The sequence below is a fragment of the Dipodomys spectabilis genome, unplaced genomic scaffold (assembly GCF_019054845.1).
Source record: "Dipodomys spectabilis isolate Male_0828 unplaced genomic scaffold, ASM1905484v1 ptg000067l, whole genome shotgun sequence".
In the NCBI taxonomy this organism is placed as follows: Eukaryota; Metazoa; Chordata; class Mammalia; order Rodentia; family Heteromyidae; genus Dipodomys; species Dipodomys spectabilis.
The window spans coordinates 6,725,523-6,741,711 of record NW_024870744.1 but is presented as its reverse complement, the minus strand read 5'-3'; the positions used below and the strand labels follow the sequence as shown (position 1 = coordinate 6,741,711).

Genomic DNA, 16,189 nt, shown 5'->3' with positions numbered 1-16,189 from the left:
AGAGTCTCCTGCACAGCCTGGCCCAGTGGGAGCGTGGCCCGGTGGGGGCTTGGCCCATGGGGACGTGGCCCGTGGCAGGCCTCGCTGCGGTGGAAGTCCCAATTGGTTTGGTAGACACTACTTTTGGAGGTCCTGGGCAGCCACCTGTCCTTTCCTATCGACAGTTTGTCTCCTCTCTTCCAGGGTCGTGCTGGGAGTGACGGAGCCAGAGGCATGCCTGGACAGACGGGTCCCAAGGTAGCTGCTCCCGCCCCTCCTGATGCCGGTGCATCCTGCGAGTGGGCTGTGTGACGGGAGGGCGGGGAGGGGGGACGTCCCAACATGAGAGCTGCCTGGCGGTGTGCACGGAGCCAGGAGACGTACGCGGGAGCCCGGAGACCTCGAGGCCCCCGGTGGGTGTCTGCCTGCCCAGTCCAGGGGTGTCAGGGCTCCGGGCACTGTGGGTCCGGTAGGTGTCATCTAGGGACAGGCATGTGCTGTGACGGAGCAAGGCCTGCCCCTGTTGGTGCCTCCCCTGTGCCATGGCTCCGTGCTCATACCCCTGCCCCTTGACCTGGTCCGCACCAGCTCCCCCTGCTGCTCTGCCCTCCTTCCCACCTCCCAGGGCGGCTGGTCCCAGGCCTAGGAGAGGACCCTGGGGTAACACCAGCTTTCTCCAGTGTGGAGTCCCCTAGAACCTGCATGGACTGTGAACGGCCCTTCCCTCAGCCCTGAGCTGATGATCCTGAGACCTTTGGTGGACAGGGTGACAGAAGGGTGTCTCATGAGTCTGTCTCAGGGTCTAGGCACAAGGATGGCACCGTGCGTGTTGTCTGACAGAGCCCTCTGCTGTTCTTACAGGGTGACCGTGGCTTTGACGGCCTGGCGGGGTTGCCAGGAGAAAAGGGCCACAGGGTGAGTATTTCCGTGGAAGGTCAGGAGGGTCTTGTCCCTGGAGGCCCCCTCTGGCCTTGGGTTCCTTATGGGTTAGAGAAAGGAACCCGGGGATGGTTTGTGTTGAGGGAGAGTCCAGTTCTGACCCCCTGCTCAGGAGTGAGCCTGGTGAGCTGTCCCTTGAGGCTGTTGAATTGGCCAAGGTGGGTGCTGTGCCCTCCTCCTGTAACCCAGTTTCTGGCCAAGGGAGCCAGTCATATTCTTGAGAAATCCAAGAAGCGTCCGAACCAGGACACAGGGCACGTCAAAGCAGCAGTTGGGGGTGATGAGACAATCTTGAGGCTGCTCCGGTTAAGGAGGCCGGGGGCTCAGTGCTCAGTGCTGCCCGCCTGCCTGCTGCAGGGGGGCTCCTCTCCCCTGTTTTGGGGTGCGCCAGATACGATGGGTCCTCACAGCTCATCAGATGTTTTCTCCCGGCCGGTTTCCTCCTAAGCAGACTTTTTGGTGCCTTTTTTAGACTTTGGCACATTTGGGTCACACTGGCACACGTGTGTGTACTCACCCTTTCGCAGACACACGCACGGGGGCATGCACACAGAGCACACATACCTGCTAGTGAGCAGTACTACTGCTCTGTGTGCCTTAGGGCGGGGACGCCGGGGTTTATGAAAAGCTGTTGTGTTGATCGTTTCTGATAATCAATAGAGAGCTGGAACGCACAGCTGCCAGCAGTCCCTGGTGAACGCCTGTCATTTTCACCGATGTGCACATGTTGAACACCATCTGTGTGCTAGGCCTGAAGCTGCAGGCCTGCACAAGGGGGACCAGCCCCCCTCCAATGGGCTTTTAGCCCAGGGGAGTGGTGGGGATTGAGGATGCCCTGTCTCATACAGAGTGGCCAGACTTCTGTGTGTGTGTGTGTGAGAGTGTGAATGTGTGAGACCTAGTCTGGCCTAGTCAGGTGACCCTACTCCTCCTAGGCCATTCAGATTGGTTTGTGGCCAGCCACTAGCCCTTCCCTCACCCCAGCTCCATATTGAGAAGGTCAAGGTCAGAGAATGGGAGGTGGGGGCTTGGACAGTTTGTGTTTGGCCTGCTCAGGAATGGCTAACATTGACCTTGATTGACTTCCTAGGGTGACCCTGGCCCCTCCGGTCCTCCAGGACCTCCGGGAGATGATGGAGAAAGGGTATGTATCCCAGGGACCTCTATAGGCTGTAGTGGGGTTGGTGGGGAGGGAGGAGGACTGAGTCAGGGCCTCACTCTGGGAGGCAGCACGGGCTTGGAGATAAAAGCATTTACTGCTCGTTTCATCTCTCCTGCCGAGAGGAGAGGACCGCCGGGAATGTTTTTCAGGATGCCAGGTCTGTGAAGGGGCTTCTCTGACGGGCACAGGAGGCCTCACAGAGGCCCTGGCATCCCATGGGGAGACCGGTGAGGGATGCATCATGGGAGGATACTGGGAAGTGTGGAGAGGTGGAGGCACATAGGAAGTGATTTTCTTCCACCTTGGGAGCCGGAGGACAAAGCAACTCAGCACATGACGAGAGCGTGGGAGCTGAGCGATACTCAAGCTTGGGGTAAGGGCTGAGAGAGGTGCTTAGCCAGAGTCTCAGTGACCGCCACACATCTCTGTGGGGTCTGGAGGCCAAGGGTCACCTCCGGGCACAGCACGGCGGTGCTGTGGATAAGATGGGGGTCACTGGATCTCTGCACCCCTTTCGCTGTTCATCCATCACTTTCCTTTTGAGCTTCATGCTGATTTTGTGGCTTGACCTCCCGGCCAGGACACTAGCCCTAACTTTTTCACTAAAGGCTGGTGTTTTACCACTTGAGCCACAGTTACACTTCAGCCTTTTGTTGGCTCATTGGAGATAAGAGTCTCATGGACTTTTCTACCCAGACTGGCTTCAAACTGAGCTTCTCAGATCTCAGCCTCCTGAGTGTCAGCCACGGTTACAGGCGAGTCACCAGTGTCCGTCACTTTCTTTAGGTACTGGGGATGTTTTAGGGAACCAAGGAGCAGGCTCCAGTGGCCTTTCTCTTCTCACCAGCTTCCACATCGACCTTTTGAGGGAGCCTCTATGCAGGCCCCAGCCCAGTCTGCTGTGAGATCAGGAAGGAGAGATGGATCCTCGACAGATTCCCATGTTTGATTCTCAGGAAATACGTGTGTGCTGGTGCACATGCGTATACTTGTGTGCATGGCTGTTTGTGTATGTAGATTTGCCCTTTGTGTAAAGGAGTATGTTCACAGGTTATGTGCACACACGCATACGGTGTACACTCTGTAATATGTATGCACACACATGTATGTATATGGCCGTGCAGTTGTGGGTGGTGTATACATGCAGGGTATGAGCATGCATGTGGCAGGCTGTGTGCGCACACATGCTTGAGGTGAAGAGCAGGTGCTGGCCAGCAGCCACAGCTGCAACATCCTGTAAGCAGGAAGCATTCCTGGGTGGAATAGGAGGACGAAGCTCTCCTGTCTCTGTAATGGGTTATTTGGAACCCTGGCGGACACTGGGCTCTCAGGGTGCTCCCCGGAGGCTCACATGCTTCTTCCTTGTGCCCTCCCTTCCCAGTTTCTATCACTCCTGAGGGTGACCAAGCAAGGCTTGGAATTGAGTGGGTTTCCTGCCTGCCTGCCCCTTACTGCAGCCGTGGCGGGGGAGCTGAGATATCTGTAAGCCTGCAGCTTCCCGGGCCACCCAGCAGCCCCTCCTCCTGGCACAGGCCGAGAAAATCTGCATCTGCTGTGGGCCAGCCAAAGAATCCTGCTGTGTGGCTGATGGACATAGTCTCTGGGCGTCCAGATCTCACAGCCTGTCCCTAAAATCCTGTGTCTTTTTTTCCTGCACAGGGTGATGATGGAGAAGTCGGGCCCAGGGGCCTGCCTGGGGAGCCGGTAAGTCCCCGCGCGGGCAGGCGGGCAGGATTCTGGTCCTCACCAGTGTGGGAGGGCTCCACAGGGAGGCTGCTTCCGGAGCAGCACTGGCATTGACACCCAGCTTAGATTACAAGTGACTTGTCCCCAAGAGCAGACAAACCCTAGTGCTTCCCCAGGAAAGAAAAGTGGGGGCCAGTGACTCCGGGGAGTGCAAACCAGCCTTCCTTGTGGGAGGAAATGGGTCTCTGGAGGTTGGGTGGTGAGTCCCAGGGGCAGCATGGAAACTTCCAGGGGACCTTGTAGTGAACACCCAGGGGACAGCTCTGTGGGCATTCAGGGGATCACACCGGGCAGCCATGTGCAGCATGCAAGCATCTGGGGGAAAACACCAGCTGTGGCAGGCACTGGGGGGTAGTTGCAGGCCCAGATCAGTCTGAGTTTGCCCCAGGTTCTGACAACTGCACTTTCCCAAAGCAGACCCCTCTGGCTCCGTGCCCTGGGCTCGGGCTTATATTTAGGTCCACAATAACTTTCCTGAAAGAAAAAAAAAGGACATTAATTACTCTCCACCTACGGTTGCTCCAAGGCTTCTTTCCTCCTCACCCAAGTCGGGCAGCTGTTCTGTGTGCATCTGGCAATGTTAATGGATGAGAGAGAGGCAAACGCTGCTGCCCAGAGGCCTGTGTGGGGTCGGTGCGCGTGCGATTCATTTGGGGCTGAATTATACCCTCCATATCTGATTGGGCCACTCAGGAAGAGCTACCCACACCACTTTCCTTAACACTCCTCTAAGCAGTGCCTTCTGGGTTATTAGCTCTGAAAAACCATTTATAGGACTGGGTATTAAAGTAACGAAGGAAGCGCTGAAGGAGCAGTGCACATAGAAAGGGTTTTTCTCCGGCTGGATATGCAAAGGTTCTGCTAACATGCAAGGCCCTCTGGGTCCGTGAGTCCCGGGGACAGGCTGCTGGATTTCCTCAGGGCAGGTTGGGTGGGGTGGAGCCATCCTGCAGGGCAGTGCATACACACCCCCCCTTGAAGCCTGGCACAGAGCCCCAGACGGCAGGGGTGCCCCACTTCTGTGCCCTTTCTGTGGTACTTGTGGCCGATTCTCACCAGGCCCTGGGGTTCTTGTTGGAGACCCTGCTTCAGCTTTCCCGCAGGGGAGCCCTTGTGCCCATCTGTCCTGAGCAGGTGACACACGAGAAAGCTCCCCCTTTCTTGGAGGTGCCCTGGGTGTCCTGTGTGTGTCCCAATCATTTCCAGTCACCCCTGACTGTGATTCTCAGTGCCAGTGTGGAGCGGAGGGGTGGGTGGAAGAACTCCTGGGAGGGCATTTAGTTCAGGCTCCCTGGGGAGCCTAGGTCACCTGGCTCAGTGTGTGCTGGGGTCAGGGCACAGGCAGCACTGGCATGCGTGGAGTCTGACCCTTTCTTGTTCTTGGCTTTTGTAGGGGCCACGAGGTCTGCTTGGGCCAAAGGGGCCCCCGGGGCCACCTGGACCTCCAGTAAGTATTGTCACCCGCTGGCATGTGTGTGTCCCCATACAGCCCCTGAGACCCTCTGCTGGCTCAGGCAGGAGACAGTGTGTCCACACCTAGCACTGCATGCACCAGCCTGTTATGGGCGGGTAGGGCTGTGGGTTCTTAATCCTCATGTACAGAAAAGCCAGTGTGGAGGAGTGCTGTGTCTCACGCCTGTACTCCTAACTATTCAGGCGGCTGAGAGCTGAGGATCAAGGTTTGAAGCCAACCCAGGCAGAAAAATCTGTGAGACTTAAGTCCAATTAACCACCAAAAAGCTGGAAGTAGAGCTGTGACTCAAGTGGTAGAGTACCAGCCTTGAGCAAAAAAGTTCAGGGATAGTGCCAAGGCCCTGAGTTTAAACCACAGGACTGTTGTGCACGCACACACACACACACACACACACATACACACACACACACACACACACACACACACACACACGATCCAGGAGGGCAGATGTGGGATTTCAAGTGGGGTTGGAGGGGTGGAGGAGGTCTGGTCCAGTGGCTCTTCCTCCTGTGTTTCTGCCTCTTTTTCTGGCTGTTCCTGTTATACTATGGTCCCAGAATGCTATGTCTCCATTGTGCTTGACAGAGCCTCCAGAAACTTCTGTGAAGGTTCTAGAAGGAAGCAGAGCCCCTTGGGTTACGTAAGGTTTTGTCCTAGTGGGCCTGACTACGGCCACACTCCTCCACCCTTCTGCCTACCTTTGTAAGAGTCAGAGCCTTCCTACGGGGCTTTGGGCATGGCCGCTCAGCCTGCCCTAGCTGAGGGATTCTGGAGTCTGATCAGTGGACCCCAGAGAAGGGATCAAAAATCACCTCCTTCCTTTTGCCCCAGAGAATTACTGCAATGTGCCTCAGCTTTGTGTTGAGCAGGATTTTCCTTCTGAGCTTTCTCAGTCCTCTGCATTCAGCGTCTGACTTTCATTTTCAAAATCTCCTGCAGGGAGTGACGGGAATGGATGGCCAACCAGGTCCCAAAGGAAACGTGGTGAGTCCAGGGGTCCCAAATCCTAGCTGCATGGGGACAGCCCATGCACACACCTCTACAGACTGGGGAAGCCCATCCCTGCTTCGTGTCAGCTGGGGATGGGGCACGAGGCTGGCCCGCAGCCCTCTGCCATAGCACTGTGCTTGAGGCTCCAAACTGGTCAGTCGGGGGGCGGCTCGCTTCCTGTGCCCAGGAGCTGGCCATAAATGTCCACTAGGAGATACGTCTGTTTCCACGGCTCTGGGAGATTACGAGAAATCTGGAATTTTCCACTGTGTGAAACATCTCCAGCTGCTTTGTGTGCATGCCTGTCTGGGTGGATGATGGATGTAGCTGTGAGCATCAGTGTTGGGAGCCCCACGGGCCTGGGACTGGTGCTGCCTCTGCCGTCTCTGCTGCCCTCTGGGTGGTCAGCACACACTGGCCCCTGGTGCAGCCATCAGCACCAGATCTGGCAATGAAGCGCAGATGGAGGGAGTGGGCAGCTGGGATCAGGGGACGAGGTCCCCAGAGCAGGGGACCCCACGCTCAGAACCCCTTTCAGGGCCTTTGCTTTGTTTCCTGTAGGGTCCCCAGGGTGAGCCCGGCCCCCCAGGACAGCAGGGTAATCCTGGTGCCCAGGTAAGTGACCTGAGCAAGGCTGCCCAGGGGCAGTAGGCCTGGGAAGCAGGGTGTCTCATCCAGGGCTCTGAGCTCTGCACCCTCAAAGTCGCTGCCCTGAGGGAACAGAACCCAGAGCGGTGTGTAATGAGGCAGCCCGTCATCAGGAAGGTGGTAGGGGGTGGGGAGAGGTTCCGGGTCATTCTCACCTCCTCTGCCCTTCTTTCCCCAGGGTTTGCCAGGGCCCCAGGGTGCCATCGGTCCTCCAGGAGAAAAGGTAGGTGGGCACGAGCTGTGTGTAAGCTGCACTTACTGCCCAGGCTGGGGAGGTGCACTGGCTGCTGCCGGCCTGGCGCACGTAGCGTAAGCCCAGTTCACTCCGAACTTGGTCCGCTGGCCGTGAGGGAGAGCTCATTCATTCATTCACTCACTCATTCAGCCAGTCACGTCATCATTCATTCATGCTTAGGTATATGGGGGGTGCTTAGAAGGCAGACTCTAATGTGTGTTCTTTATCTGAAGTTAACATTGAACTAGGCATCTGGTTTTGTGGTCGTGGTTTAGTTTTGTTAAACTCAGCCACCCTAGGTTCACCTCCAGAAGCCCCATGTCCTGGGGAAGGGGTGAGGGGGAGCATGGAGGGAGCATTTGCCTCCCACAGCTCCTGATTTTCTTTTGTTCTGGGTGTGCCGGTGTCACCAGGCACCTGCCAGGACCAGCAGCAGTACTGGGGGCTCTGAGGACATTGGAGTCTGCCTGGCTGTTCCGGGGCGGGGCTGGGCCTGGAGTCCATGACAATTGTGGGGAGCGCAGTGCAGGGAGAGGAGAGACCATCATTCCCTCTTGACTCTGTTTGCACTAGGGTCCTTTGGGCAAACCAGGCCTCCCAGGCATGCCCGGTGCCGACGGACCTCCGGTGAGTAGCCCTGCCCTCTCCAGCTCTCCCAGACCACCGTCCCCATCCAGGCAAGAGTGCTGGGCCCCTGGTCCTAGACGGGTGGAGGTCATTGACTCCGCTTCCTTTGGTGATGGAGACCATGGAGTCTGGGGAGTGGCTTGGCCATCCCTGGGGCTTTGTCTGTCCTGGGAGTGGATGTGCTCAAATCCTCACCGTAACCCAGTGAGTTGATTCCTTGCTGGAATATGTTGACTTGCCGCCTGGGCTGGGCTTTCTCCCAGCCTTCGTGCGCCTCCCTGGCAGAGGAAGTGTATTTTTAGTGTTCACGTGCTAACTGGGGAGGGCGTGAAACAGGTGTGCATGGGTCGCGTGGGCACACAGCTGTGGGGCCAGATCAGAGACTGGCTGGAAATAGTGACACCAGTCTGTGGCCAAGCTGCAAGTAGAGGGAGGGGTATGCGGGAAGGAGCTGCTCAAGTGTGTGCATGCGTGTGTTCTCGGGTCTGCATGTGTGTAAGCTCAGGTGTGTGCGGTGGATATATGCACACCTACCCTCCAGCTGTATGGCGATGCTGGTTTGGGATTTCGCGGGAGTGTTTACTTGCTGCTGAAAGAGGCTATTTCAGAAAACAAGATGAGCTGAATTAATTATTTAAGACAGTGAGTGTGTTTTATTGTTTTAATAACACCGTTAAAAACTAAACAAGAAGTTAAATGTGTTGGCGGTTAGCTGGTGACTCTTTACCACACAGCTGTCAACTCTCATTCTGTGGCTGAGAGCCATTGGTCTAGCTCCAAGCCCCACGTTTCCCTCCCTTGCTCTGAGCAGACAAATCCCTGTACCTCACCTGCACAGGTACTAGAGGAAGGACGTGAGGGCCGCGCCTCCCCTGTGCAGGCGCTGGAGGGAGGATGCATGGGCCTGGCCTTGGATGAGTTTGGAAACTAAATGATTCATCTTTTCCAAGGCACCGTTTCTGCCCTTAATTTACATTCTCCCCGTCCCCCCACTCCTCTGTTTGTGGGGCTTGAAGTCAGGGCCTGGGCACTGTCCCTGAGTTTTTTTTGGGGGGGGTCAGGGCATGGGGCCTGAACTCAGGGCCTGGGCATTGTCTCTCAGCTCTTCAGCTCAAGGCTAGCACTCTACCACATGAGCCACAGCTCTACTTCCGGCTTTTTTCTTTTTGCTTATGTGGTGCTGAGGAATCGAACCCAAGGCCTCATGCATGCAAGGCAAGCACTCTACCACTGAGCTACCTTCCCAGCCCCGTGTCCCTGAGTTCTTTTGCTCAATTTTAGCTCACTTTGAGCCACAGCGCCACTTTGATTTTCCGGTGGTTAATTGGAGATGAGTCTCACGGACTTTTCTGCCCAGGCTGGCTTTGAACGGTGATCCTCTGATCTCAGCCTTCTGAGTAGCTAGGATTACGGGCATGAGCCACCAGAACCAGGCTTAACTGACATATTTATTGACTTTCATCATGTAACACTTTGTGCGTATGTATGTTTGTCAGTCCTGGGGCTTGAACTCAGGGCCTGGACACTATCCCTTAGCTTTTTTTGCTCAAGACTAATGCTCTACTATTTGACCCATATCCCCACTTCTGACTTTTTGCTGGTTAACTGCAGATAAGAGTCTTTGAGCTTTGTTGCCTAGGCTGGCTTTGGACTGAGATCCTCAGATCTCAGCCTCAGGAGTGGTTAGGATTACAGGCGTGAGCCAGTGCTCAGCTCCCACCCCTCTGCCTTATTTTTATTTTAAATAACCAGGGAGATCAGTGAGCCTCTGCGTTGTCTCCACAGTGTCGTACGGGCCCAGCCTGGGCATTGCCTCTCTCACTTGGAGTAGACAAAGTGCCCGGAGCACCCATGACTGTGTGCCAGGCTGACAGCCCTGCAGGGAGGAGGCCTCTTCTTCCCCACCAACATCTCACTCTGGGCTTGGCACACCTGGCTTGATCTGCCCCAGGATCCCCCTCCTCACACAGAAACCTCTACAGAGTCAGGTCCCTGGAGAGGGGTGGGTGCCTTTCACACATCCTGTGGTGGAGTGGGGCTGGTGGTGCCAACAGCCGCTGTAGACTGTGTCTTTAAATAGCCAACCATGAAGCTTTAAAATGTACGTGAAGGTGGCCATAGCTGTGCGGGTCTATCTGAAGGGACTGAAAGCAGAAGGGAAGGGAAGGCAGGGCAAAGAAAAGAAGGGCAAGGCAAAGCATGGGACCCAGAAAATAAAGAGCTGCCTCTGCCCTCAGAGAGGGAACTGATTTTAAACCATCTTCACCCAAGATGGCGCCTTGCAGCTAAACTTTTAAGTCAGAGCTGGGGGAAGAGAGGGGAGTGGGAGGGAATTCCGAGCAGATGCCAAGCCCTGAAATACACGGTGAAGTAGCCAGCAGTATTCAAACAGGGACGTGTTAGGTAAATGAATTACAGGTTGATGGAATATTATGGAGTCAGTAAAAACAGAATTTCAGTGAGTATTCTGCGATATGAGAAAATGCTCGTGTCTTAATATTAAATTTAAAACATATTACGCCCTGCTTGCTGGGCCTGCATGTGAGCATGGAAAATGGATCGGAAGCGCTTGTCACACAATTAGCCCTGCCGCCGTTCCGAGGGGTGAGGTCCCGAAGAAGTTTAATTTCCTCTTCCCCTGGCCTAATTGTCTACAATGAACATAGTTCACTTTTTTAATCAGAAAAATATCAAATACAAGTAATTTAAGCTTTGTTATCTTACCATTATGGAAGGAATGCTTATTATAGAATATTAAAAAATGCAAATGAGCAGGAAGAGGAGCACAGGCTAGCCTTTCCCACAGAAAAGTCTTCCATCGTCTGCTTCCTCTCAGCCACGCTCTGTGAGTGTGTGGCTAGCAAATGAGTTTGGGGTCTCCTGCTCCACGTAGACACTCCCCAATCAATAGAATTTGAAACCCATCTGCTGGGCGTTGGTGGCTCACGCCTGCCATCCTAGCTACGCAGGGGGCTGAGATCTAGAGGATCATAGTTCAAAAGCAGCCTGGGAAGAAAAGCCCATAAGACTCCCATCTCCAAAATGACCATCAAAATGCAGGGCTGGAGACAAAGCTCAAGTGGTGGAAGACCAGCTGAGCAAGCAAGCTGAGCAAATGTGAGTTCCGACTCTGGTCCTGAAAACCCAGTCAAGTGAAGACGCATCTGAGGGAGTAACTGATAACCACAGGTGTGGCGTGTGTCTGGGCTCGCTGTGGGGGTTGCTGATCCTGATACACGGCTGGGAAAGCCACCAGTCCCCCTGGTGTCCCTGCATCTGGGTGGCACTGCCCCTTGCTCAGAGCCTGGCCGGACCCCCCTCAGATGCCCACCCACGCCAGTTCCTTCATAATCAGGAGCTGTGCTAAAGGCCTACAGAGAACCCTCCCAGCCAGCTGAGCAAAATGTCCTCCCCAGACGCTGTCTGGGTGCAGCTCGGCCCTGAGAGCCTCTGGGTCTGTGAGCACACATGGTTTCTGGAAGGCACTGCAGGGTCTAGAGGCGGAGAGCTCCAGATCCCCAGATTGCACGTGCGTCATAGTCACACTGGAGGAAGGGTAGGCCCGGAGAGGAAGAGTGACTTGTCCAAGGCTGCAGAGAAATAAAATCCAGACACAGTGCCAACCTCCTCACCTCACTACGGCCTCTTGTGGGTCTTGCTGCTCTTAACATCTACATTTGGGTTATGAATCCTGGGCATTAAGCCTGAAGACCAACCTGGGCCTGAGAGAAAGCAGAGAGTGTTGTGTTCCTGCAAATGCAGTGGGTCCAGACCCAGCTGGGCAGGTGGGAATGGAGACGCAGGCCGGCTCTCCCCTTTGCTCAGCCTACATGCCTCTGGGAGCCTCTGGGTGTAGCTGAGGTTCTTGAATGAAGACTGGGGTACTAGGTTCCTCCGTCAGGTGACGGGAGACCCTCTCTGCCTGTGCTGTTTCCCCAGCAGTCAGGCGCTGTGTTTGGCAGATGGTGAGGTGCTTGCTTGCTTGTGCGTCCTGGGGGCTGTTGCTTGCCGTCTGTCCCAGGCAATGGTTCAGAGGGTCCATTTGGCTAGAAGACCTTGAGCAGTGCCCTTGTCATCCTTGTCCCATGTCTGTGGTCTGTGGACTCAGCCCTGGAGGGCGGATGGGCTCTGATGTGGCAGCACGCATGCCCCAGCATCTGCTCGGATGGCACTGTCACCTGACCAGGGCCAGGCCTTGCTTCGTGCTCCCAGTTTGTAGAGGAAGCCGCCAAGGTCTCGAGCTGCGAGAGAGCCCCAGTGTGCTGGGTGGCCTACTGGCTCTCCTGTTCTCCTGGGAGGGGGAATCTGGGGGTAGGTTGGCTATTACTGTCACCTTTTACAAATGCTGTGGTGGAGGGGATCTTCAGAGCTGCTTTCTGGCTAACAAATGTCCTTTCTTTTGTGACAGGGGCACCCTGGCAAAGAAGGCCCTCCAGGAGAGAAAGGAGGACAGGTGGGGACTCCCTGTCCCCTGTCCCCAGCAGCCAGCTGCTGCACGACTCCCTGGGCGGGGTGGGGGTAGACACCCTGTCCGGTGAGCTCTCACCCCTTCTTGGCCTGGCCTTTGGACTGTCCAGTTCCCTGGACAAGGGGTCCTTGTCTCCTCCCAGCTGGATGCTGTCTTCATCCCAAGGCCCCTAGGCTGGGATGCATCTCTCTCTCTCTCCCTCTCCCTCTCCCTCTCTCCCTCCCTCCCTCCCTCCCTCCCTCCTTCCTTCCTTCTTTCCTTCCTTCCTTCCCTCCTTCCTTCCTTCCTCTTTTCCTTCCTCCTCCCTCCCTCCTTTCCTCCCTCCCTCCCTCCCTCCCTTCCTTCCTTCCTTCCTTCCTTCCTTCCTTCCTTCCTTCCTTCCTTCCTTCCTTCCTTCCTTCCTTCCTTCCTTCCTTCCTTCCTTCCTTCCTTCCCTGAGCTTTTTTGCTCAAGGCTAGTGCTCTGCTTCTTAAGCCACAGCTCCACTTCCAGCTTTTGGGGGGGTTATTGGGGATAAGAGGCTCACCGACTTCAAGCTTCTATCCTCGGTTCTCAGCCTCTGCCTAGCTAGGATATGGGCCTGAGCCACCGGCGGGGCTGGGATGCATCTCTCTAATGGCAGCTCTGGCCCTCTAGGCCCCTTATCCTGCAGAGCTCCGCCTGCTGCCCCCCTTCCTTTGGCAGCTGTGTGGGGGAGTCATCCAGGGGCTCTTGGTGGGGGCTGATGGGCTGCCCAGGCTAATGGTCTTTTTCTCTGCTTCTAGGGTCCTCCTGGCCCTCAGGGCCCCATAGGCTATCCAGGCCCTCGTGGAGTCAAGGTGAGAGGAATTTACATGGCCTGGGATCTTCTGGGGTGTCTTGAGTGGGTTGGAGAAGGCGGCTTGGCCCTTTCTAGTGAGTTCTTTGGAGGCTCAACCTGTCACCCTGGCGTGGCCTGGCCCTTCTAGTCGGGCATGTGGACACTAGGGCCCTGGACGGTGTGGCCGAGCCGGTGAGAGTGATTCACAGCCGGGGTCCCCCCTTGTCTGCCTGTGACGAGGCAGGTGCCCAGCACTGGCCACCTGTGAGGACAGGAGGACTCCCTTCAGCCCCTGGCAGCAGCGGGTCCTAGGGAGGGGAGGGCCTGGCCTCTTCCCAGGGGTCCTGCAAGCCGCTTACACTTGGGAGGAGTGTGAGCGAGAGCGAGGCCCCGTCACCAGCACGGGCAGAGCAGAGCTTGCCAGACGGAGTCCAAGGGAGATGTCGAGTTGTTCGCAGTCGTGTTTCCGCCGGTGAGAAGGCCCACAACCTTGTTAAGCAGGGCCCAGAGCTCCAGAGCAATATCCACGCACCGTCCCCACCGTCCCACTAACTGGGTTTGCTGCGCACCACAGGATTTAATCTCTGCCTCTCAGCTCCCTGGGCAGCAGTCCATGCATAAGTACAGGATGTGCATGGAGAAGAGGTGTGCGGACCAGGTCTCTCTTCCTTCTCTAAGGACAGACAGGCCGCTGCACGTTAAAGCCCATCTTCCTGTCAAAATGATTTTAACTTGGTACACACCTACTCACACCCCTTATTTGTCCCTGTGGCCTGTGGAGCTTTATCCATGCCCACTATGATCGCACATACAAGTGTGGCCTTGTGACTTGCTCCCTATTATACTAAGCGCAGCACCCCATCAGGACACACCCAGTCTTGATGTTCCCCCTGCAGATCCAGGGCCTGATCCCCTCCTTGTTTCTGAGTGGCCCCAACTTTCCTGACCCAGGAGGCAGGACTTCCCAAGTTCAAGAGCCGTGGACAAGAGCTCTACCCCCAGGGATTGGGAGCTTCCAGCAGTCAGGTTTCTCCTTGAAGTATGCTCTTCCCAGCCAAACGCCTCCTCGGTTTTCCAGGGGTGATAATTAGCAGCAATGAGGATTGTGTGAGCTCCGTGCATGTTTGTCTTACAAATTCCTGTTGCATAGTGGCTGCCTTTGGCAGCTCTTCTCCATGGCTAATTGCATAAAGCTGCTTCTGCACGCTAAAAGGTGTTTGCTTTAAAATGTTTGTGGAGAATGCTCTTCTCTGTCTGATTAAAATTCATTGGTGACCTAAGCAATCCAGTTAAGACTCAGAAAACCAAGGTTGAGATCAGTTTCCCTTGGGGAAGCAGAGGCTCCGCCTCCTGTTTGCGAGTAGGTAGGCGACCATGGGCAGAGTGGACGTGGGGGCCACACAGGCCGGAGCTGGGGTCCGGCATTGGTTAGAAGTTCTAGATTTCTCCACCAGAGTTCCATCTTCTTCCTCAGTGCATTGGGCGCTGTGCAGAGATGCCATAGTTGCCAGAAGTGCATTTCCCCCTTAGCGGAGGGGAGTTCAAGGTCAAGGTGCTGGTGGGTTCGGTGTCTGCGGAAGGCTGCCCTGTGCTTGTGCCTCCTTGCTGTGTCCTCCATGGTGGAGGGCGGGAGGCCATTTTACAGGGACACCTGACGTCCTCGCAGTGGCCCCACCTCCTGCTTCCTCCTTTCTCGTGCTAGGCCTGAATCCTGGTGTGTGCGGTGTGCTGTGTGCTGAGCCCCTCTTGTGATGCTGTGGTTATCTGGTTAACGTCCTGAGTTCTGGGGACACACACCAAGTTGGCCACAGCAGGTCTCCCTGTGTCCCTTTCTTTTCACGGGCCCTCCTCCTCCCTCTGGGTTTCTCCGCCTCGCCTTCTGAAGGTGTCCTTCTGGGTTTAACTCCCGAGGCCATGGGTGGGTTCCCAGGAGAGTCCAGGTGAGAACCCCCAGGGCGGCCTTGGGCAGGAGCCCCTCTGGGCTCGCTCCTGCAGGCCAGCGGTTCCTTTCTGACCACTGTTCTGTCTCTTCTGCTCCTCGCCCCAAGTGCTGGCCCACACAGGGTGTGTCAGATGCTCTGGGCCAGCCATTCTCAGTCTACAGGAAATCTCACAGAAATCAGGGGGAGGGATCTATTTCTATCCAGTACACAGGCCAGGGAAGCTGCCAAGCACCCCGGCATGGCTAGGTGGCCCATGACAGAAAATAACCCCATGCCAACTTCCGGGGCGCCACCCTAAGAACCACGGCTATAGAATGGTAGACATCAGTCTGTGTGTGTCTGGAGGAACCTGGGCTCACTTTGCTTTTTGTTTCTTGTTTTGTGCCAGTTCTGAGCCTTGAACTTGGGGCCTAGGCTCTATCTCTGAGATTATTTCACTCCAGACTGGCACTCTACCACTTGAGCCACAGCTCTATTTCTGGATTTTTGGTGGTTCATTGGAGATAAGAGCCTCACAGATTTTACTGCTCAGGCCGGCTTCAAACCGTGATCCTCAGATCTCAGCCTCCTGAGTAGCTAAGATTATAGGCATGAGCCACCGGTGCCCGACTAGCTTTCTTGTTTTTAGTAAGGCATGAGAGAGGGATGACAGTTGTGTCAGGAAGTTGAGAGCTACCAGAAGGAGGCCAACCCTCACACCCATGTGTCCCGGACTCATGCCAGGGAGAGGAAAGCTGGAGCCAGGAGCTGGCTTCCGTCTCAGACTGAATTGTTGAATAGGGTAGACCTGGATGCCATGATGCTCAAGTCCCCTTCATATCCGAGATCACACCTGCTGTATGCACGAGTCTCGTGGGTGCTTGAGGTGGTCTTCTCTTATACAAGTCCCAGGAACTCAAGTTTCCCTCAAAAAGAAGCATCCACTTCCTGAGAGTCACCTTTGTGGGGCTTGGCAGCTTCTGTGGAGATGCCCGCAGGGTGCGGTACCCAGTGGGACTCCAAACCACAGAGCCCGCCGGAGAGAGTGCTGGCCACCAGGGGGCAGCTGGCAGCCCCTGCCTTCTCCCTGGGCCTGGCTCAGCCTGAAGGCCTAGGGAAGCCTGGCCTCTCCAGGCAGACAGCCTGAGGTAGCCTCCAGAGTCGGTAAAAGTAGAGTAGGTAAAAGTCACCTGGCTCAGA

General features: G+C 55.8%; 1 protein-coding gene across 2 annotated transcripts in view; it reads left to right on the top strand.

Moving 5' to 3' along the window:
* Col5a1 (collagen type V alpha 1 chain) overlaps nt 1-16,189 on the top strand; it is a 143,163-nt gene that overhangs the window by 72,679 nt on the left and 54,295 nt on the right. For both annotated transcript variants that reach the window (XM_042681059.1, XM_042681060.1), the window contains exons 17-27: nt 184-237; nt 841-894; nt 2,009-2,062; nt 3,740-3,784; nt 5,220-5,273; nt 6,240-6,284; nt 6,852-6,905; nt 7,117-7,161; nt 7,747-7,800; nt 12,209-12,253; nt 13,033-13,086. In XM_042681059.1, coding sequence (XP_042536993.1) covers nt 184-237; nt 841-894; nt 2,009-2,062; nt 3,740-3,784; nt 5,220-5,273; nt 6,240-6,284; nt 6,852-6,905; nt 7,117-7,161; nt 7,747-7,800; nt 12,209-12,253; nt 13,033-13,086 — 558 coding nt within the window. The remainder of the gene's footprint in view (nt 1-183; nt 238-840; nt 895-2,008; nt 2,063-3,739; nt 3,785-5,219; nt 5,274-6,239; nt 6,285-6,851; nt 6,906-7,116; nt 7,162-7,746; nt 7,801-12,208; nt 12,254-13,032; nt 13,087-16,189) is intronic.